A 23,439-nucleotide genomic window follows, 5' to 3' on the forward strand; every position below is an offset into this window, starting at 1 on the left:
CTCCAGCACCCTACCTCCCACATCAGACTAGGGATGTAAAATCCCATTTAATTGGTTAACTGGTAAAATGCTAAGTTTAGCCAGTTAACTGATTAAACAGGTGGGGAAGGGTGGCTGGGACATCCCGGCTCAGAGTACCAGGGACTGGGACTGCTTCGGTCCAGCTGGATTGTCCCTGCCTATGGCACCACTGTGGGGGAAGGGCACTCCAGTGCAGCTGGAGCAGCCCTCTTCCACAGTGGCCCAGCCCAGGAGTGCCGCAGGCCAGGGACACTTCAGCCTCGCCAGATAAACCCTCTCTCTCTCTCTCACACACACGTATGAGTATATTCATGTATCTGTATACACACACATGCATATTTTGTGTGTGTGTATAAAATAATGGTATCCTATGAGAACTAGGGTGGTTAACCATAGATTTCCATAGGATGGCCACTTTATACTTCTGGATACTTGAATACAAGCAAGATGTAAAACATCTGTACTTTTACTTAAGTAGTTTCCCAAAAGAACATGGCAACTTTTACTTAGTTACAGTTTTTCAAAGTAGCAGTACTTTTATTCCTGGATACAAATAAATGAAAATTTCACACTAACAGTAAACTGTCTGTACAAGAAAGGAAACCATGTTGTTCCAACTCTCTGACACAGGGTGGTTAAAAGGAACTCAGGTGGCAGGGTTACTCAGTCCTTTGTGTTCTTGGAAATGGAGTATGAGAGCATGAAGACTACAACTGCAACCTTAGTTGACACTGCTTTTAAAACGTCTGAACATTTGTACAGAGGCTACAGACATGCTATGAAAGGGGTCCACATGCATGGAACATCTGGAAGAATGACAGTTACAGTAAAGTGTAAGTAAGCAGGATGAAGGGGAAGGGATTTCCTTTTATCTCTTGATAAACAGAAAATTAAGTATCTTACTGTGAACTTAACAGTAGTTTGATTCTGCAAACATTTCTCTTCCATAGTTTTCTGTTTTATTAGACTAAGATTAAAAGAGCCACAATCCATAGAAACAAATTAACTTGTGTATCAGTTTGAGATAGGTAGCTCTCAATAATAAAGGTATCATTTGATTTTAGCAAAAGTAACTTTAGTAGCTGTTTTCATGTTGTCATTGTCTTCATATATTTCTAATCTCAGCACTGGGCAACTAAAACACAGTTGACATCACTTTGAGTTCATTTTCCTATTCTCCATGTACAGTAACTCCTTTACATCCAGCATTCTTCTATCCAGAAAATTCTCAAATAATCCAAATAACTGGCATTTTAACCATAAGTACAGAATAGTGAAAATACATAGAAATAGATACAGCAAATACAGTGGAAGTTTTCAGTGTATAATACTGCTGTCATTGGTAAATAAAGTACAGGAAACCCTTGATTCACCAGATCCTGATTTATCAGACTTCTGAAATAATGGACTGCCCACCAGCCTCCCACCCCACTGAAAGTAAATGCCAGTGACTTGCCAGAGCCACTGGAGGAGCTGCCACGGCTGGAGCCGCCGCTGCTGCTGGAGTGGCTGGAGGAGCTGCCGTGGCTAGAGCTGCCAGAGTGGCTGGAGGAGACACTGCTGCTGGAACCACCATACGCTCCTCCTACCAGGGGTGGGGCACATACACAGGCAGGTGGCACTCACAAACATGCCCCACCCCTGGTGGGAGGAGCACGTGGCAGCCCCAGCCATGGCAGTTCCTCCAGCTCTCTGTGGCTTCCATTGAGAGGGAATGCTGCAATGATCTCATTAGTGTTTCCATCAACAGACTAGGTTCAGGTCATAAACCAACTCTATCTAAACATTAGAAATAAACTTTCCCTGTAGGTTAGCCATTTAATAATTTCCCATTTTGTTTTTCTTGCATTGTGTGTGTCAGACAGAATACTCGGCTATGTGGGCAATTAGTCTAGTATTGTTATGACAATTTCATTGTTTCTTTTTTCATTCTTTTTATATTTCCTGTTTTTGGTGGTATTTGTCCACAGCTTTAATGAAAATAAAATTAAATTAAAAGTCACTGTTCTGGTCAATTTTATTTGGTAGTATGATGTGTATGGGTTAAAATGTATTTAAATGTAAATGGTAGTTTAAAAATATAAAAATTGTATGTTGTAAAGCATAGTCTTATTTCCCTGTATGTAGGCCTGAATCTTTAAAGTATACACATTAAATTATTATGTTGGCATGTTGCCAAAATTGTACTCAGGAATGCAAGCAAGAGAAGGGAAATGACAGTATGACAGTTTATAGTTCACCCAGATCTGAATGGAATTTAATAGCAAAAGCAAAACGAATGCCTGTAGATCTTTGTCCTTACCAAATTTCAAACTCGTGCTACAAACAACGGAGATGTTAGTTTCTCCTTAAGAAAAGTCACAAGACTCTCTGAAAATGGAAACTGATTCCTAGACATTGTAAATATTTTCTCTCCTGAGAGAAAACAGTATAAAGAACTTGTAATTTATGAGTACTTTGTTGATTTTTTAGATCACAATCGTATACATGCCACAGATGTTCTTCACGCAGTATGGTATCTCACAACACAACCCATTCCTGGGTTTCAGCAAATTCACAGTGGCCGTATAATGGAAAGTGACTTGGGTATGTATCAATATAAATTTTTATTTTTCTATCTTCAGTTAGGATATTTTAATCAAACTCGAATAATTACCATGGATAAATTGAACTGTAATCCAATCCCCTTCCTTTAATAAGTCTTCAGTATTTTAAAGTTGAAAGATAAAACAGTAACAATATGTGCCATTTGCAAGCAGTATGTACCTGATTTTAAGATAACTGAACAGTTGCTGATGTGCTTGATTCTTTAGCCAAGAATACTGTTTCACTGAGATAAGCTTTCTTCTGAATGAGACCCACATCTTCTGCTGCAGTCAGCATATTTTTAGTAACGGAAATACATTAGGTTAATATTTCTTTATTTAATAAGTAATTTAAACATCTCAGACTAAAAATACCAAGATTAAACAATTTAACAACACAAATGGAATTCTGCTTAATGATTCTGGTGTAAAATTTAGATTGTCCTGAATGATTTAGGATCCTGTTTTATTTAGCATATACAGATGCTTATCTTTTCACTGAAGCTCAGTTGAATAAATTTTTTTGTTTTTATACTACTCCACTAAAAAACAAAACAAGAAAGCTCAATTCCAGTGATGCCATGAGTTTAATTTAGAGTCTTGGAAAAAAAACACTAAATACTACTAGTACATTCTTTAAAATATTATAAATTATAAACTATCCTTCCTTAGCTTTCTAAGGAGTATCTAATAGAGCTGCTCAAAAAGGGAGGAGCTCTTCCTGTGAGCACTTTTGACATTTTGCAAGAGTTTTATCTTGAAGAGGTCCAGAATATTAAAACAGAGGGGAAGTGCAAGAATGGATTTTAAAAAGCAAACTTCCATTTTGGGATGTCAAAATCAGTGTTTGGTGGTGTTGGTCTGGGGAGGGGAGAGGCCTTCCTGGATACCCTAAGGGAATGTTCTTACCAACTTCACGGATACTGAGAAGAGCCTTCCAACCCTACTGTTCAAAATCTTCCACACCAGCCATCCACACTCAGGCAGGCAGAGAAAAAGCAATGTTCACTGGAACTATAGAAATAGGGAATACCAACACCCTTCTCTGTCCCTGGAGCTAGGCGGGGAAGTGGAGTTTGATTAAAAAATTTTTTTGAATCTATACTAATTTACTAAATCATACTGATTTCATTAGAAAATTTAGTTCTATGAATCATAGTTGGGAAAAATTTCAATCAGTTCTCATATATAGTCGAAATTGTGTAAATCTAATAGGCTTTTTTATTTTGCTGGGGAGGGATGGGCCTGGGAGTAGAACAGCAAGTACTTCACAGCTTCCTTTTATTTAGATCTCTTTAACAGCAGTGAATATTGATTCCCTATACCTTTAAATTATGTAGCCTTACAAATTGTTGAACAAACAGTTCCTAATAGCTGTTTTTGTTCTGTTGCAGTTTATTTTTAGCATGAAAGCTTTGCCAAAGCAAGTTAATCCCCAGGGTCATTTAATTAGACATCCTTTCAGCAGCAAAATATTTAATTAGGGCCAGATTCTTGTCACCCATGTTCATGTTGAGTAGTACCTTACTCCACAGATAGTCCACTGATTTTGGTAGTTACTACGTAAGGTGAGTAACAGTGTCAGAATCAGAGGGGTAGCCATGTTAGTCTGGATCTGTAACAGCAACGAAGGGTCCTGTGGCACCTTACAGACTAACAGAGAAGTTTTGAGCATGAGCTTTCGTGAGCAAAGACTCACTTCATGAGATGCATCTGATGAAGGGAGTCTTTGCTCACGAAAGCTCATGCTCAGAACTTTCCTGTTAGTCTATAAGGTGCCAGAGGACCCTTCGTTAATGTCAGAACGTGTCTCACAAGTAAATATGTTTTTCTGTGAATATACAGAAGCTTGTTTTTCAGATATGTGATATGCTGTTGAGCTCTTCAAACAATTTTTCAGCCAACTGCACAGTCATAACTCATGTTTAGATTCTGCATCTTATCTCCCATGTTTGTGATCTTCTCTAATCTGTGATGAGGAAACCATTGTTTTACTTCATGCTAATATATCGCATGGAGCCATCAGGACAGCCAGGATTGCATTTCAGCTGGCCGACTGGCTAGCTAGCTCTCACCCCAATACACCACATGGCGGCTTGGTTCTGGGAACCAGACAACAGCACAGCAATGGCATATCCTGCCCTGAGTGAGGTGAAGGCAGACCCCTAGCCTCCCCAGGTGCCATGAAGTTGGTGGTCTAGCCCCCCCACTACACTATGCAGCTAGCCAGGCAGCCCACCCACCCCCATCTAATGAAAAACCAAGTGACTGCACCATGTCATCTGGTCCCTCAGATGGCCCCCGCAAGCTGAGTTTTGTGTGGGGGCTGGCTCTCAGCCACACCAATTTGCCCCCAAATCCTGCTACGGTACTCTCCCTTTCCAAACCTTGTGGCTTTGGGGAGCCAAAGTCTCCGCAGTGGCCTGCTTGCTGTATTTATTTTCACCAGGGGTGGTGCGGGAGAGGAGTAGCTTAGCAACCTGTTGATATGGCACAGTCAGCTGGGTGTACCCACAGCTCTTTTCCTAGTCACATGGACCCAGTTTGTTTCATGCCACTGTTTGGGTACATGGTACAGTCAGCTGGGTGCTCCCACTGCTCATTTGGGTGCTTCTGATTCCCTCCCTACTTTTCTGCATGTAAAATGAAGGGTTTTCTTTCACCGGGGAAAAACCAGTTGAGTGACCTGTTGACATGACATAGTCACCTAGGTGCTACTACTGCTTATTTGGGTGCTTCACCTGATTCCCTCCCTACATTTCTGCATGTGATCTGGTTTTAGTCCACTGTTATCATAGTGTCCTGACATACTGCCTGAGCTTTCCCTCAGGAAAAGCTAATGGAGCGACCTTTTGACATGGCAGTCAGCTGGGTGATCCCAGAGCACATTTGCAAAGGATGTTTCAGGTTCTGAAGTCCACCACGTGTTTGGCTTTTTCTTTCTCCCTTAGGATTCCCTACTTTCCTCCTTTGTGAATAATAATAAGTTTTTTCCTATTCACATGGATCCAGATTCTTCCACTGTTTCTTTCACCACGGAAAAACTAGTTAAGCAACCTGTCGATATGGTTCAGTCACCTTTTGAAGCCCACCTGTTTGGTTTTCTGTCACCTGGGACTCCGTGCATTTCCTTCTTTCCTTCTGAAAAAGGCCATTTGCTTTCAACAGGCAGGGAATGAGGGCAATGAAGTGTGGGAAGATGATATCACACACCCAAAAGCACTTGTGGGGCATTTTTCCCATAATGTACCAGAGGAAAACACCCACTATGGTGCTGGGTTGAGGGAACTGTGGGATAGTGCACTGTGGGAACCTGTTGCAACAGTCGAACATTAGCAATTTAGTGGGGGACAAACTAAATTGACTTTTTGGTGAGATGCAGAAACTCAGCTTCAACTTTATAAAACCCAGTGTTACAAAATCAACTTTGATAAAGTCGACTTTATTTTATAGCGTAGAGGTAGCCTCAGTGTTAGTGATATTGGTTTAGCTAGTCTCAGAGCAGATTATAATATCTTAAGGCTGTGGTAGAGGAGACACATTCTTTCTCATTGTAAGTGGCCTAGGTGCCACACCTAGTAGGTGTGTGGGTTACATAGCAATATCCTTGTATGGGTCATGTGCAGTGACTGATCCTGGATGTGCAAGAATGGAAGTAGTAGCAGAGTTATAAAACTCAAAGTAGTCTAACTCCATGAAGTCTCGTGGTTTTTTTTTGTTTTGTTTTTTGTTGGTTACAGAAATACCTGATTTGCCACTCTTTTTTTTTTTAAAGATTGTGTGACAAAGTAGCCTTGACTCTTCTATATGAGAGAGATGGGTTATGTTCCCATCTCTGGCTGAAGTGATCTTGTGCAAGCTCTCATTTCTTACTTGAGAAACAGGTGAATGATAGTTACATCCCACTTGTGATGTATGAGATCTTGGCTCATTGTAAGGGTTGTGGAGAGTACATAAATATTATCAGCAGTCCAAAAGAACTGAGGATTGTGAGCTTTCAGTTTAGCACAGCTGTTTGTAGGCTACAGAACATCATGTTGAGGTGTTTTTCTCCTCTCCCACCCTCTCAACATCTTGACAGCCACAATTTTTACCTGCTTGCAGTAGTTTGAAATTCTGACTTTCCTTCTTGATTGTTACTTTTCCACAAGTTAGCAACTCCAAAATCTCTTCTAATTATCTGTTTATGTAGAAACATATAACAATAGATTGACTGCAATATATCCAAATATTTATGCATTAATACGCACTTAATGTTAAACATACTTCAAAACCACAATGATGGCTGTGGATTTTAATAAATTCATAGATTGTTGTATAATGAATTTTAATGTAGTTCTGAAAATATTAATAAAAAGTTATTCCTGAATAACATTGTATTTTGATGTTTTTATTTTGCTTTATATGCAGAGAGTGAAACTACCACAGGTCGAGTCACTTACATTTCTTCAAAGAGCTGCTCCATTGTTGACAACAACTATGGATGCATGGCATCAAATATTCCTGCCCTGGAGTTGATGGCTTTATATGTAGCAGCTGCCATGCACGATTATGATCATCCAGGACGTACAAATGCTTTTCTAGTGGCTACAAATGCACCTCAGGTAGGAAATGGTTTTTCTGGAAAGCTAAAATTAAACTTTCCAGCTTTGTGATATGTAATGTAACTAACCATAGGACAAGTGCAACATATAGGGCTGCCGTTTGGGACTTTATAGTGTCACTGGTGCTCTTTGCCATTATTTCAAAACAAAATGCTTTAGTTTATATTCCTTTGTGTTGACTAGGTGGCTTTTTAACTCTAAAGTAGTGAATTTGAAGTGCAGGCTAGAAAGATGCTAAAAGGAGAACATAACATCAGAAACAACAAATAGGTTATGAACTTTTGTGGGTAAGACCCACTTCTTAGATGCAGACTGACATGGCTACCCCCGCTAAGACAATATAACATGAAAAAGAACAAAGATGCCTTGCCATCTAGAATGCAGAAGAATATGAGAAACTAAAGAGAAGGAAGATGCTGCTTTTCAAAGAAAATGAAATACACAATAAAAGGAGGGAGGTAAGACATAATAATGAAATAAATACGAGACAATATAACAAAAGGGAAATAGTATTTATGTAAGAAAAGACGGAAGAAAAGCAAAAATATGAAACTTTTAAACTTAATTATATTTTTTGTACCTCCAACATTTTTCTTTTTACCCTTGCAAATATCCCATAGATCTATGGAGGAGGAGGAGATCAGACTGCTATTTTAAGTACATGGTCCGACAAGAAATTGGAGATTTTGTATTAGATTGTAGTTTTTGTTCTAAATGTTTGGTTTTTGACAAGTGAATATATCCAAAAATTACCCACATAATAACATATCTGCTTATTTTAACTTTTCATGCAGCTGAAGGGAACATGTTATACTACTTAATTAGCTTTTCAATCATAAACAGTGTATTATATTTTGATTTATATATGAAGTGACTGTACTGTACACCAATTGTGATTCATAACAAAACCTCTTTTCTGTTCTCTATGTCAGCCCAAATGTTGGGGTATAGTTCTTCTTTGCCAACACATAGAGACAATACACACAATCTTTTTGCTGATGTCATTGCCTCTTATATTAAGAAACTTACTGTCTCCCAAGCTCAGTTATTTTAAGTTCTTGAACAGATCAGAAAAACAGTATTTAAGTTTTTGCTGTCTAACTGGACAGTCAATGACAGAACACCAAATTTCATACTCACTTTTAAGATCAGGAGCACGGTGAGTAGTGGTAGGTGCAGTTCACATGCAACTCACCTAAGGCTGCATCTACACTGAGAGAAAAATCAATATATAATAAATTCTAATACTTTATTCAAATTCCTAATATCAAGATTGTGTCCACAAAGCTTCTTGAAACTCGACCCACCTTTTCTCTGCATTGAATCGCCACATCTCCATTGCCCCTTGCAAGTTTGACAGCAGGAGCACTGCATTGTGGGGTACCTATCCCACAGTGCTTTAGTGCTGGTTGCTTGTGAGTGTTCCATATTGGATCCCAGAATTCCAAGCACTACCCCAGAATTCACTGCATCACTAACCGTGCGAAAAAAGAACTGGAGATCGCATCATCTCCTGCTGCAGCATTCCAGCTCAAGCATGGATCCATGAACGCTGTAACTCATAGCACTGATCGTTTCAACAGCCACGAAGTCTGTCATGCAATTTGTCCTTCAATTCCAAAGCTCAATGATGCTTGTCTGTCCTGCTGATGAGGAGGAGGAGGATGGTGTTTTCAAACAGCAATTGTGCCAACTGTGGTCCAAGAACATAGAGCTGGTGGCTGCCCTGAATGCATTCATGACAGTGGAACAGCGTTTTTGGACTCGATAGACCAGCACGCACTGTTGGGATCGCATCGTTTAGAAGTCCTGGGACAACCAGCAGTGGGTGCAGAACTTTTGCATGCGCAAGTCCACTTTCATGGAACTTTGCGATGTGCTGGTGCCCACCCTGAAGCACAGCAACACCAAATTGAGGCAGGCTTTAATGGTACAGAGGTGAGTGGCAATTGCACTGTGGAAGTTTGCAATCCCCGACAGTTACCAGTCAGTGGCAAATCGGTTTGGTGTGGGCAGATCTACATTGGGGTCTGTGGTGATGGAGGTGGCCCATGCAATTTGTTGGCATCTTCTCAGGAAGACTGTGACCCTGGGAGATGTACAGGCCGTAATGGATGGCTTTGCTGCCCAGGAGTTTCCTAACTGCGGTGGGGCAATAGATGGAGTGCACATCCCCATCGTGGCTCCACCCCACCTGGCCTCAGAGTATGGTCATGCAGGGGTTGGTAGATCACCAAGGTCATTTTACTGACATCAACATTGGTTTGTCAGGGAGGGTTCATGACGTGCATATTCTGAAATTTGGGACTGTTGGGGGTTGCAAAGCTCCTGAATGGGACTTTTTTCCCTGGTCAGAAAATCAAGGTGGGTGACATGGAGATGCCCATTGTTATATTAGGTGACCTTGCTTACCCTCTGCTTCCCTGTTTGATTAAACCCTACACATGAGCCCTGGACCCCAGCAAGGAAAACTTTAATCACAGACTGAGCAGATGCAGAATGGTCATGGAATGTCCCTTTGGAAGTTAGAAAGCGAGGTTCAGATGTTTGACTCATTTGGACATTTCTGAAGCTAATGTCCCCACCATTGTTACGACATACGCTAGTTTGCACAACATATGTGAATCGAGGCAGGAGACCTTCCCGTCTATTTGGAATTCTGAAGTGGTGGCACTAGGCAAGGCTTACTCACAGCTGTCTACACTGCCATCCACTAGTATCCACACTCAGGCTGCACCAGTAAGGGATGCTTTAAAAAACACATTTATGACTGATCTGTAACACACATGGTACCTATGTCTGTCTCTGCCCTAATGCCAATAAATCAACTGTGCTCTTTTTTGGTGGGAGGGGGTTAAGTTGCAGTACATAGAATGTAATGTGCCTTCAGTGCCCCCTCCCCCTACCCCAGTTACCTCAGCCGTGCGTTTGCTGTGGACAAGGGAGTTTCATTGCCCAGCTGTGCTTTCAATGGCACGCATCCTCCCCCCACCCTCCTGTTTTGTGTTCCCTCTCCCCAGATCCACTCCTGAAGGACAAGAAATCACACTGAGCTCAAGGGAATGATTTTATTTTGGGGGGGAGGAGTGGTTTGAGTGGCCGGAAAAAGAAGCCTTCTAAAGGGTGCTTGAATAGCCTTTTGCAGTGGCCTTTGCGGCTGGAGTGACAGGGTAGCCTTGCCCTCACTGCACGCGGGGACCCCGACAACAGGGGATGGGTGTCCTCCCCTCAGGGGACTCCAGCCAGCAGGTATCAGCTGATGCCCTGCTGGGTTGGGAGTCCCTCTGCAACTGAAGCAGGGAGCACAGGATCTCTGTCTGCTCAGTAACGGCCATTAATGAGCTTTACTGCAACCTCAGTATGCTTTGCCACGGCCTCATTCATCTCTGATAACTGCTGCTGCAGGTCAAGCATTCTCTCACTAAAGTTTACTTGACTCTGATGCCACTCAGCTGTAATGTGATGCCACTGAGCAGTGTCCTTTTGTCAAGTTCTTGTGCTCTGCCTGAGTGCATTGCATGTGCATGTGCTGCAGGATCATATCTTGTTTGCACTTCCTGTGTCTCTGGGTTTTCTCTGCAACACTGGACACTGGCTCTGGAAATTGAAGGTCAAAATTTTAATGTGCCTTGAAATACAATGAATGGGTTTTTCTGCATACTATCACTGAAAGTATACTTTTGAAGGACACACAGGTTACTAAGGATGGGACAGTAAGTGTGCATTTCATAATACCTCACTTGCCATCACTTCTCCAGCACATTAATCTGTGGACATGTTAAGTTATAAGTATAGTCCTCTTTTGGTGGGAATGGGAAGGTCTGCAAAGCAGGGGCAGCTGCCAGGTGTGCTGTGGCAGTGATAAATGGACAGCTGCATATGGGGCTTTGATGCACAATAAAAATATAAAGAAAAAGAATGTCCAAAGAAAGGCTGGATGTAAAGGAACATGGGAGAGGAAAAGCACAGCAGAGGAATCCCCCGTGTGGCGGGGGGGGATTCCTGAGAATTGAAAACAAATGGTGCTTGCTCAGGGACATGGGAGGGGAAATGACCAGCAGGGCCCAGCAGCCGTGTGGCACCTGGGAGTCCTGCAAAATCAAAAGAAACACTGGGGGAAGGGGAAACACCCAGCAGAGCCTGGCAGCAGCATGGCACACGGGGGGGGCGGGGGGGCAGGTAATAAAAAATGAAAAGAAATGCTGGTTGAAAAAGAACATGGGGGAGGGAACCCCCACAGAAGCTGCAAAACTCGTTGTGGGGTAGAGAATGGAGCACCCACCAGCTGCTGCAGCCCAATGTAAAGAGGCAGGAAGCATGTTAACAAAAACAGAATTCCCATGCTTCTGCAGGTTGCAAAGACATCGCCTCCTAAAACTAACAGATATGGAGAAAACAGCTACTCCTGTGTGACCAAAAGCCTTGAAAATTTGCTAAAATGCTGTATGGTGCCAGGACACCAGATCGCTATCTGGTTGCCTGGCATGGGAAGGTGTGCTACCATGGAAGCCACAACTAGTGTGGCCTGCCCAAGAATCTCGTGGAAAAAAATACAAGAGTGCCTGGATGAGGTCTTCAAGGAGATCTCCAAAAAGGAGAACCGCTCCATCTCAAGAAACATTAACATGCTGTTCTGAGGGGCACAGAAGCACAGCTAGCAAACCTGTACCAATGCAAAACCCTATAGCTATATCCACCCCCAACCCGCTTCTAGCATGCAGAATAAAGACTCACCTGAACCGCTTGCTCCAGAGGAGACTGCTGTGGAGGGACCTACCGTGGAAGGCACCAGTTCCAGGTCTATGGTGAAGAGCTCCAGGCTGTCCAGAACAACTTCCTATGTCCCCTGCTCATTGCTTCCATCATTCTCTCCATTGCCCTCTTCCTCTGGGCCATGCTGCTCCTCCGTGCTCACCCCAGAATTCATACCAGGGCCTCCACAAGTATCATAATTCAGTCCGGGCTCTGTGGCGAGATCACTCCCCATAAGCATGTGGAGAGGTTGATAGTAGCAGCAGGTCTGTGGAACCACACTGACCGCTGGTTGGCTTCTCAGAGTTTTTGATAGGCCTGATGGAGTTCTTTAACCTTCACCCAGCACTGCACAGAGTTCTGGGAGTAACCTCGGGCTGCCATCTTGCACACTATTTGATCATAGATGGCTGCATTTCTCTTGGCCACCCAAAGTCTCTTCACCACTGACTGGTCTCCCCAAGTGACAATGAGATCCAGAATCTCCTGGTGGGTCCAAGCTGGGGCTCTCTTGCGAGCCTGAGAAGTGCTAGTCAGATCACTACCCTGAGTGTTCATGACTGCAGTACAGAGCTACCAATAACTGCCACTGATGTGGTGCAACGCAAAGGGGTTTTTTGATAATGGACACCCTTTTTATTTTCAGGGGTGGGCTGCTAAATTCCAATTCAGATTTTAATTCAAATGCAATCTAAACTTCATGGGCTTACTGTGACCTTCTTCCTGCACACCTGGCAGCAGATGCATAACAAAGTGGCCATACTTGGAAGTTAACAAATTCAAATTAAGGACATGGTGTTCCCATACTAGCCTTGACTGGAGATTTTAAATTTGACAGAGATGCTATATCCATCCTATAATATTGATATTCTGTGATTGGCATTATGGCTCAATAAATCGAGTTAACACTATTACATGCAAAGACACTCATGCTTTAATATTGAGCTTGAAATGCAAATTTATCTCGTAGATGCAGCCTAAGACTTTATGGCATTATTTAAGTTATAAATCCATGCCCCTATACTGGTTCAAAATGTGACATAAGAGACGTGATGGTAAATTCAAAGTTGTCTAAGTTGTGTGAAAGAAATGGAAATCAATTGGAGAAATTAATAATAATTCAGTTTTTGCTGTGATTGATCTCTATAGCTTTGTTTGAATATCACCAAAGCAAGAATTCAGGTAAAATGTCAGAAAACAGAAAAATCAGTACAACAGAACACATGTGACAAAACCTACATTTACACAGAATTTCAAGTAGAGGCAACATATACAGTATATAAAAATAATTGAACCTAGAATAGAATTTATTTTAAATATATTAATTTAATTCTGAACATTTCATTCCAAATATTACAGTACATTTATATTGCACACTACTGATAGTGACATATAGGGTATGTGTAGTTACACGCCACAGTGAAAAGCAATCTGTGTCTATATTGTGGTTTGTAGATTCCCATGGTAGTGAAAGGTTATAGCAGGGAAAAGGCAATGGGTAAATGGTGTGGAAGCTCACCATTGACAGAGCCTTTCCCTGCCACTCCCATACAAATGTCTGTCTTTGCTGCCAGACTCTTTGACTTGCAGTGGAGTAGCAGGGCTCCCCAGCTTGCTAGTTGCTAGGGAAAACTTTCTGATAGCCATACACACGAGCACACACCTAACTTGAATAGATATGAGCAAGCACTCTAAGAAGAACTTTGTTTTTTCCTTAACCTATATAACTCTATTGACTGAACACGGTGAGGTAACAAAATCTTTGCTGAAAACTCAGCATCTACCCCTTCAGTTAAGTTGTTACAACTCACAGTGAACGTGTTTGTGGCAACCCCTAGAGACCTCTAACAAAACTAAGGAAATATGACTTGATATTTGATATTTCCAAGATAAAAAAAAAAAGAACTTTCAAATCTTAGAGGTAAATTATGTCACAAATCCAGTTCCATTGCAGATTATCTTATATCCTTTGCTAATTTAGTTCATAAGGACATGATTCAACTATTGAAGATTTGTTGGTGGTGGTTTTCAAAGGATGATTCTTTGATACATGCAACAAACTTTTAACGTTGTTAAAATGACTTAATATCTAGTTGCTTTTCCATGAAGGGCTTTGGCTTTTGCTCGAACTTTATTTTGTATGTGTTATTAATTTAATGAGTTTGTTCATTGCTTACAGTTATGTTAGCTCCTTTATTCCAAAACGTAACATTTCCTATTCAAAATTCCAGCACTACAAATAAAGCTTGTCTTGACAGGATATTGATTTTTTTCCCCCTCCAGCAATATTCCATTTTTGTAATTGCTGGCAAGGGATTAAGCTCAAGCATAAATAAACTACCCCATCTTTTTTTTTTTAAACAAATGATAGTTATTCTGTAAGGACCCACCAGAGAGGACTGTTGTAAACTAGCCAATAATTCATTCAGAATAGTCTGTGTAATCAAACTTTTCACAGAGGAGAGCCATTTTAAAGGTAAAATAAAAAAAAATTAAAAGTAAAAGCTAAATTAAAATAATTTTTGTAAAAATTGCCTTGATGTGTTAAGCTTTAGTTCTGCATATTCTTTCCCTGTTTCCTCCACAATAGGTGGACATATTAGTTCATATTAACTGCAGTAACGCAAGGAATTAAATGAAGCCTATTTTATATTTATTTACATGTTTTTGTTTGTGATATTTTACAGTAATATTTACAGGATTAAAAATAAGACTGGACTGATTATTCTCCCCTGTGCATGTCCGCATCCAAAGAAGGCTTTTGTTTAATTCAATCTCCAGAAGTAGAATGCAGCTTAGTGTTTACCAGCTATGTTGAAAGAAAATATCATTATTTAGCCTTTACACCTTTTTCCTTTTTTAATTTTGAATTTTAAATTGCCTGTTTTTCATTTCTTTGTAGGCTGTGCTCTACAATGATAGATCAGTCCTAGAAAACCATCATGCTGCTTCTGCATGGAATCTTTTCTTATCTCAACCAGAATACAACTTTCTACCTAATCTTGATCATGTGGAATTCAAACGATTTCGTTTTCTAGTGATTGAAGCAATCCTCGCCACAGATCTCAAGAAACATTTTGATTTCCTTGCTGAATTTAATGCAAAGGTTTGTTACACAAGTTAATGCTTGCAGTCAGCTTATTTTAAGATCATGATACTATCAGCATTGTTACTAAAAGTTTATTGCTTTTACCAGTTAAATTTAAAAAATTTTGAACTTTAAATGCCAGCACACCATAAGGAAGCTCATCCTGCATAAATGAGGGTAGTTACAACCTTTTAAAAATCAAATTGTTGAACAATCCCTAAAGGACTATTACAAAATTCCACTCTAATATGTAACACTTCCGGTTTTATATTTCCTTTATTGAACAGGAAATAGAGTATTGATTTTCTAAATGTCAACTATAGATTGCGAGTATATTTTAGAAAAAAATGAAACCAGGTCTCTGAAGAGATATAAAAATCATGACCTTAACTGAAAAATAGCTTTAAAGATTCAAAAATGGGGAATAAAGATAATATACTAATCTCTGATAATAATACAGGGCACGCTCTTGCAGTACAAACCTATAAAGAATGGAAGATTGATAGTAGATGATTACTGTTTTTTCAATTCATGTCCATTTTTTTTTTAAGGCTCAAACAGTTATCTTCTCATCCAGTTGTGTACTGATGGTAATAGCTGTTCTCTCTCTCTCTTTTTTTTTTAAAAAAAGCTCTATGTGATTGCACAAGACAAAATATAACAGACAAATTAACACTAACAGGCAATATTCTGCCATGACTTAAAAATGAAATAAAGTAATACATAGATTTTCTTTACAGAAGTATCCAAGCTTGTTAAGAATAATGTGTTGTTCAAACAGGTCAATGATATGAACAGTCATGGTATAGAATGGAACAATGAGAATGACCGCCTCCTCGTTTGCCAGATATGCATCAAATTGGCAGATATTAATGGGCCAGCAAAAGTCAGAGATCTGCACCTGAAGTGGACAGAAGGCATTGTTAATGAATTTTATGAGCAGGTAGGTATGGAAAGGATATTTTTAAAAAAGTAAACTAGTTGATGATGTATGATATATTGGAGGGTACACAGCATTTGCTATTTGGGGGTTATTCCTTTTGGTACTGATTTAATTTTTTTTCTATTTCTAAAGAATGATTCCTGTCAGATAATTTTATTGAAAACATTTTTAAGTTATTTTGATTGTGTTATGAGCTTGAAAAAATCCTATCAATTTTATCTGTTTCTCAGACATTAATTTATTTTTCTCCTTTGTTTAGAATGATACAAAATATCAGCCTCTGCCTTAGGAAGTTGCCTCCACCAAGTCTCCACTTTTGTACCAAAGTTTTACAAACACTCATGTATATGCCCGTCAACACTCGTGTAATAATGGATCTATTGTGTCAGTAGAATTAGCCATTTGCATTAGTATGTACAGGATCAGAGCTAGAAAGTCTAATATCCCTATCATGACTGCTGCAGGGTCATACTAGTCCCATACAGGAGAGGGCAATATACTGCTGCATATGCACAGTAAATGCTTATCAAACATTATAAAGAATAAAGCTTGTAAAAAAAAAATACACATCATCCTCCCAGAGATTGATATTGGAAATGGTCTCCAACCAGAGACTGTTTCTGTTGGGGCATAATCTGCTCAAATATTCAAAAAGTTTTTGGCAGATTGACCATGTTGTAATGGTCTAGACACTCTTTGAAAAAAGCATAGTTTTATAAGTTTTAATTGTAGTTTTACTGCAATAGAACCTCAGAGTTAAAAACTGATCAGTCAATCACACACCTCATTTGGAACCTGAGGTATGCAATTAGGTAGCAGTAGAGAACCAAAAAAAAAAAAAAGTACAGGACTATGTTAAATGTAAATTACTTTTTTTTTTTTAAAAAAAAAAAAAAAAGGCAGCATTGTTCTGCATTGTGAAGTTCTGAAGCTGTATTAAGCTAATAATAATGTGTAGACTTTTGAAAGAACTATGTTTTGTTCGGAGTTACGCTTCCAGGACAATTTGTTTTGGTTGCAGGGAAATGGATCACTTGAAGGAAAAATTCAAACTCTGGATAGCAGGACATTATATTCCTAGATCTAGGTCTCCAAGTGACAGGCCCTCATGACAACTAGTCTGACCTTACAATCATGGTTTGTATCATTGTGAATCCATCTTACCTGCCACACCTGCCCATAATACTTGTCGCTCTGCAGTAGGTTTTGCAGCACCTGCAGCAGCTGTGCCACAGTGGACATTGTCGTAGCTGCCAGGTTCCCTACCAAACCTGAGACTGGCGATCCTGAAGTTGCTGCTTCTGAAGCCTCTCCTAGGTTGTGCCTTGCTATTGCTGGTCTTAGAGCTCTTAACAACTCTTGCTTGGTTGCCTTCTTTGGAAGGGTTGGCTTAAATGTGTTACAGGTTTGCACTCACTTCCTGAGCACATTCTAGGCAGAACGTGTATTGCTACACTCTCTTGCTGTCTGTCTCTCTCTCTCTCCTCCCCAGCCCCTGCAAGGAGTCTTCCAAGAGCTCGGTCATATACTGCCTGAATGTGAAATGGAAACAAACCACTTCTGCAACGAACATCAGAGAGTATCTTCTTGTAGCCTCCCCTAAGCTCAGTCTTTAAACGGTCCCCCAGTCTTCATATTTTTGCCCTGATATTGAGATGTACCCCCTCAGAGTTCTCTTCTTGGAGGTAATGTCTTCATTCCCTCTGGGACTTCTTTGGCCAGTTTTCCAGGGCTACTGAACAGTTGAGGTATCCTTCAAATGATGCATCAAAATCTAGTCCAGTCCAATATCACCAGTCATTTCTCTGGACCTCTTAACTTCCCCTTCTATGGCTATTCCATTTGTGGGCTGTGGTCCCCAATGGCCCTGCAGCCTCCTGTTGCATCTCTTCAGCTTGGTGCTGTAATTCCTTTGGCCACTTCTCCACAGCCCTTAACTTTTACCATCCACTTCACCCATATGGTAGGGCTGAAGCCTTTGCTGTTCTGCGCCTCTCTCGTCCCTTCTGGCAACTGCTGTCTACAGTCCTTTAGCTTCCTCAGCCATCTAGTAACATCATCCATGCCCTTCTACTTCCAGGCAACAGCTGCTTTCAGGTGTCTTCTACAGCTCCTTTTATATGGGCCTGCAGGGCCCAAATGACTACTCCCTGCAGCCTCTCTCCAGTTGGCTCCATCCCACAGCCTCCCTAGTCCACCTGGAGAACTCATCCCCACTGCTCTTTTCAGGGCTTGTGTGCTCATGAGTCCTCCAGTAGGCCCCCAGACTCACTGAGCTGCAACTCCATGCTGACTACCCGTCAAGATACTGTCCTCCCTCCTACGGGGCATAGACCCCTCTCACCTATGAATTAGAGTCCTCTTTCTTCCCTTCCTACACAAAACCATCACCACAAATGCATCTGCATTAAACTAGGGAGCCCATCTGGATAACTGTGACACAAGGGAAGTGGAGACCTCAGGATTCCAGAATGCATATCCGTACCCTGGAATTCTGAGTACAAAAGGCATGCAAATCTTTTCTTGTTCATTTGTTCTCATCTCCTGATCACGTCAGACAAAACCACCTACGTTTTCTATATCAGCAAATAAAGGGAAATAAGATCTGCCACTCTGTGCTTGAGAGGTGGTCAATCTCCAGTCTCAATACAAAAGTAAAGTGGTCCTTCATATAACTTAATGCTTTAGAAGGTTTTGCTACCTTTATTTAGTAACCAGAAATCAGATGGCAATCTGTTGAATCCTGTGACTAACAGGAGTGGTAAATCCTCAGATTTATAATAAGTATAAACAGAAACTGAATGAAAAGGTAATGAAAACTTAATTAGCAGAAGTTCTAAACACAATTCCTTTCCTTCTCTCCTCTCCTCCTGGAAAGAAGTAATTTAGCACTATGTTTTATCAGTAGCAGATCCATCCTCTTTCCTACATACATAAGCTACGCAGGTGGAGTGAATGGTATTTCCTTCTGTGCCCTTCCGTTAAGGGGGAGAAGTAATGACCCCACAGTGCCACCAGCCTTGCCAAGAACAGTGACCAGTCATGCCACACAAGAAAATGAGCAAAGAATTTACTCCCATTCCCCTGAATGACAGCGTCCAACACGGCTGTTCCTGTTGATCATGTCATCTTAGCTAAAGAACAGATTAGTTGGTTTTTTTTGTTTTGTTTTTTAAATCTTTAAGAAAAACAAAGACCATCCACTCAATATCTGGTCAGTAATTTTGAATGTATGACATTTTCAGGGTGATGAAGAAGCAAGCCTTGGATTACCTGTTAGCCCCTTCATGGACCGTTCTTCTCCTCAACTTGCAAAATTACAAGAATCTTTTATTACTCACATAGTTGGCCCCCTTTGTAATTCCTGCAATGCAGCTGGCTTGCTTCCAGGCCGATGGCTTGATGAAGAAGAGGATGATATAGAAAGTGCTGACGATGAAAATGGAGAAGAAATGGAGAGTGAAGATGAAGAAATAGATGATGATTTTGGTCAAAGTAAGTTAAGATACACATTGGGTTTTTTAACGGACTTGGATGTGGCAAAACTTGGTTGAACTGACACATAATAACACTTGTATTTTTGCTTTTCTTTGGCTACTTGTATGTAAGACAGAATAAAAATGTCTCCTGCAATTAATTTTGAATTAAAATTAGAAAGACCTTTGTAGCCTGTGATATAAATTAATCAATCTTCCAATTTCCTTACAGACTTGACATTAAAGATAGAATGTCAGTATTTGCTGTGATGGAGCATCCATTTCTTATTTGCTGTGTTGAGTTCAAACTTCCACCTGGTTTACCCTGTGGGATATGGGTTTGATAAACAGAGAATTACCCTATTTGATCTGAGAAAGTATGTTTGTAATTTTACAGAACTACAAAGAAAAAAAGGCAGAAGGCGAATAGTTTGCCAGCTAATGCACCATCTGAGTGAAAACCACAAAATGTGGAAGAAAGTGATTGAAGAAGAAGAGAAAAATAAAGCTGAAGGAAGTAAACTGCAGCCAGAAAATGCATCCTTACCTCAAACAGATGAAATTCAGGTTATTGAGGAAGCAGATGAAGAAGAGGAACGACAGCTAGGGGAGGAGAAATCGTGTTGAGAGGACTTTGGACTGATGTACAGTACTATAGCAGAAAGCATATTTTCAGTTTTTACTGTGCTGTTTATAGACTAACACAGTTAACATGCAGTTGAAAGGCCTTAATACTGTGAGAGGATTCTTGCTGCTCCATAAGAATCCCACTCCTATGCACTTTTACCACATGGAATATAAAACTTTATTCAAAGACTGAATATCATATACCATGATGCAAAGTTCTCCCTGCCCTTCTTGGTGTACAGATACCTTGATATAATGCTGCCTTGCTGAATTCACAGCTCTTTTTTTCTATGAGTTACCTCCAGTTCTAAAATAATTCAGTGACTTGAGTTACCAAAGTGGACAGAACTTTTTGCTTACATGGTAATAATGGGTAGATCCTAACAATATTTTGAGAATTGTACTGAATGTTGTTTTTGGATGTGAATATAAAAAGGAAGTCTGTGCCTGTAGGAAAACCAATAGGAATATTACAGTACAAGCCTGATTGGAGGTCTCTATGCAGTGCAATGATTTGCCTAATGCAGTTATCGCAGATTGGTTTAACCATTTGATTGATGACTGTGAAAGAAAAGCTAAATTCTAATTTTTGTGGTTTAAAAAAATCCCAGGTGCATCTATTTGTGATGCTTTTTACTGTTTTTATTTTTTGCTGAAAATATTCAGGTTTGCAGTGGGTATTCACGACAGTTATTGAATACAAGGCTCTCATTTATATATTGCCTTGCTGTTCTGTGGTGGAACACAAAAACTGTTCAGTTATTTTAATTATGAAGGGATTTTATTCTTTTAGTCAATGATGCTATATTTTTCACTCTTACTCAGGATTCATGTTTAAAAACATGTTGATTTACCACACAGCAGATTTTATATAATTTAAAATACTGCACCAATGTTAGATGTTAATTTTTTGAAGAAAATAAGTTCATAATTCATTTATTCTTTGTATGTAAAACTTCAGGAGAATTAAAGTTTTTTTTTTGTTTTTTGTTTTTTTTAAAAAAGCTATTGTTTCAAAATGGCAAGTGTATATTTTCCTTGTCACTAGAAATCATGCATAGATACATACCACAAAACATAGTTTAAACCACTCATGCTGGAGATAAACAGCTTCCAAACTTTTTACTACTGTTGTGAAACAACACGCATACATTGAATAAAGAATGTATTATAGAGTTATCATTGGAATGTCAACATCTCTATGGGCTTGTCTATACTAGCCCCAGGGGGCATGGTAATCAGCCCGAGCGGGGAATAGCAATGAGGAGCTGCGATGCATATGCAGGACCTCATTAGGCTAATTTTCACCACGTGAACTTCAAAGTTGATAACAAAATATGAAGAAGGATTCTTTCGAAGGTGGGGTTCATTTTCGAAAGAGCCCCATCTACACCACTTTTTTTTTGAAAGAATTTCTTCTGAAAAGAGATTATGCAAATGGAGCAAGAGATATGTAAACCAGTGCCTCATTTGCATTTTTATTTCCCTCATTTGCATTCCTCTTTCGAAAGAGGAATGCAAATGTAGATGTAGCCATCATGTATTCTCTCTAATCAGGTCTACATCTTTGCCAGCACATGCCGAATGTAAAATGTTACTACTATATATTTGCAATATCCCACAGCAGTGTAAATAAACTTATTGAATTGCAGAATATATAGGAGTTTAAGGGGTTTTAAATGAGAAGTCTAAACATTCCACAAAACAGGACAACTCTCATTATAAGGGTAATTGGAAACTAACTGCTTAAACTATTCAAGCTGCAACTATGTAATTTTCTTGTGCAAACAGTAAACTACACTAATTTTAAAATATGTACCTTTGAATGCCAACAAGTCTTTAAATTCTGCACAGTGAATAAATCCAGACACTTTTTTTTTTTTAACGCTTGCAGACTGCATCTAAAGTTATCTGTATTTATATCTTCAGCTCAAATGTGTAAAAAATGTCATTTTCTCAAGATAAACTTAGTGGAAACTGTTACATTGGCAGAGATTTTTAATCTAAATTTTGCAGAATTGGCCAATCTAAATTACTAGAAATGGAAGCTTGGAGTTGTTTTTGTTTCAGACAGCGCCTCTCTATGGATCATTTTGGAAAAGCAGTAAAACACGCTTATATATCATACAGTCAGTGTGAAATTCCCCTGCTACTGCCATTATGCTACCACCCCATATTTGGTAACACTTAAGCAGTGTTCCCACCAAATACTTCTACCAGTAATAAAATGTAACACGTTTAATTTGACACTGATTATGCAATTATACTATACGTTCTGTTAATAGATTTTTAAAAACTTTACTGTAGCAATTATCTTGTATTTACATTATGCTTTTTAATTACTCTATCTTATGTATTCAACATATACATGTGCATTTAAGAATGCAGCATATGGTCTGTCTCACTGACTATTTCATCTGTTTTATTTTACCTGATAAGCTAGTATGAAATGCTTTAGCATAAAGACATGAGTAATATTTTATTTTTCCATTTAAATTACTTAAGACCATTATACATAGCATACTGAACAGAAATCATCCCAGGGCTAGGGTCAGCAACCAAAACAGCAAGAGCAGCCATGTTTTTCCCAATTGGGTAAAAAACTCAATAATTCAAGAGCTGCAATACATGTTGACTACAAGATGGTCCTTAATAAATAACATCAAACTGTACTTTTTATAACCCGTTTTAAGAACAGTGCAGACACAATGATTTGTAATGCAATACACGTTTACTGCAAGACATTCACAAACTTTTTACATATTCTATTTCCTTACACTTTGTGTGTGTTTGTACCACTGTCTTCCTGACTTTCACTTCCAAAACCTCTCTCTCTCTCTCTGGAGGACACTAGGGGGAATTATCCAGCGTTTTGAGATCACATACAATGTGCTATTTAGGTATGAGTTGTTCATTTTGGAGCTTTTGGACATTCACTGTTTATTGAAAATAATCAGCAGGGCTTTGTTTACTTTACAATTATAGCCATCAGGAGCCACAAAGAGTCCTTAAAGAGCCATATGCAACTCCGGAGCCACAGGCTACAGACCCCTGTCCTACGGCAAGAAAAAGTTATGTCTACCTGCTGATAGGCAATGGCAGCAATTTTCATTGGTAAATTTTTGTACAGTTAACAGAAGTACTGAAGCAGCCTTCAGAGTTAAAGAGGAAGAAATTTTAGTGCCTGGTAAATTACACCCTTTTGATAGAGATAGTCTTTCTAAGTTATAATAACTTGTCACACAGCCAAGATTATTCATAAGACCAATAAAACCATCTTTGAATGCACATGTGTATGTGTGTGAAATATGTGACTAATCCCAGTCTGAGATCAGGAAACAAA

General features: G+C 39.6%; 1 protein-coding gene and 1 long non-coding RNA gene across 2 annotated transcripts in view; one reads left to right on the forward strand and one right to left on the reverse strand.

Moving 5' to 3' along the window:
• PDE3B (phosphodiesterase 3B) overlaps nt 1–21,091 on the forward strand; it is a 175,945-nt gene extending 154,854 nt beyond the window's left edge. Inside the window, exons 11-16 of the mRNA XM_074997716.1 lie at nt 2,494–2,607; nt 7,017–7,210; nt 14,865–15,068; nt 15,832–15,993; nt 19,239–19,488; nt 19,867–21,091. Of these exons, the coding sequence (XP_074853817.1) occupies nt 2,494–2,607; nt 7,017–7,210; nt 14,865–15,068; nt 15,832–15,993; nt 19,239–19,488; nt 19,867–20,096 (1,154 nt within the window). The 3' untranslated portion in view covers nt 20,097–21,091. The remainder of the gene's footprint in view (nt 1–2,493; nt 2,608–7,016; nt 7,211–14,864; nt 15,069–15,831; nt 15,994–19,238; nt 19,489–19,866) is intronic.
• Nucleotides 632–6,746, reverse strand: LOC142014714 (uncharacterized). Its single transcript, XR_012646021.1, has 3 exons — nt 6,701–6,746; nt 2,788–2,891; nt 632–827 (listed from the first exon to the last, which is right to left on the reverse strand). It is a non-coding gene; the product is annotated as an uncharacterized LOC142014714 (long non-coding RNA).
• Nucleotides 21,092–23,439: the final 2,348 nt, after the last annotated feature.

Source organism: Carettochelys insculpta, chromosome 6 (assembly GCF_033958435.1).
Source record: "Carettochelys insculpta isolate YL-2023 chromosome 6, ASM3395843v1, whole genome shotgun sequence".
Lineage (NCBI taxonomy): Eukaryota > Metazoa > Chordata > Testudines > Carettochelyidae > Carettochelys > Carettochelys insculpta.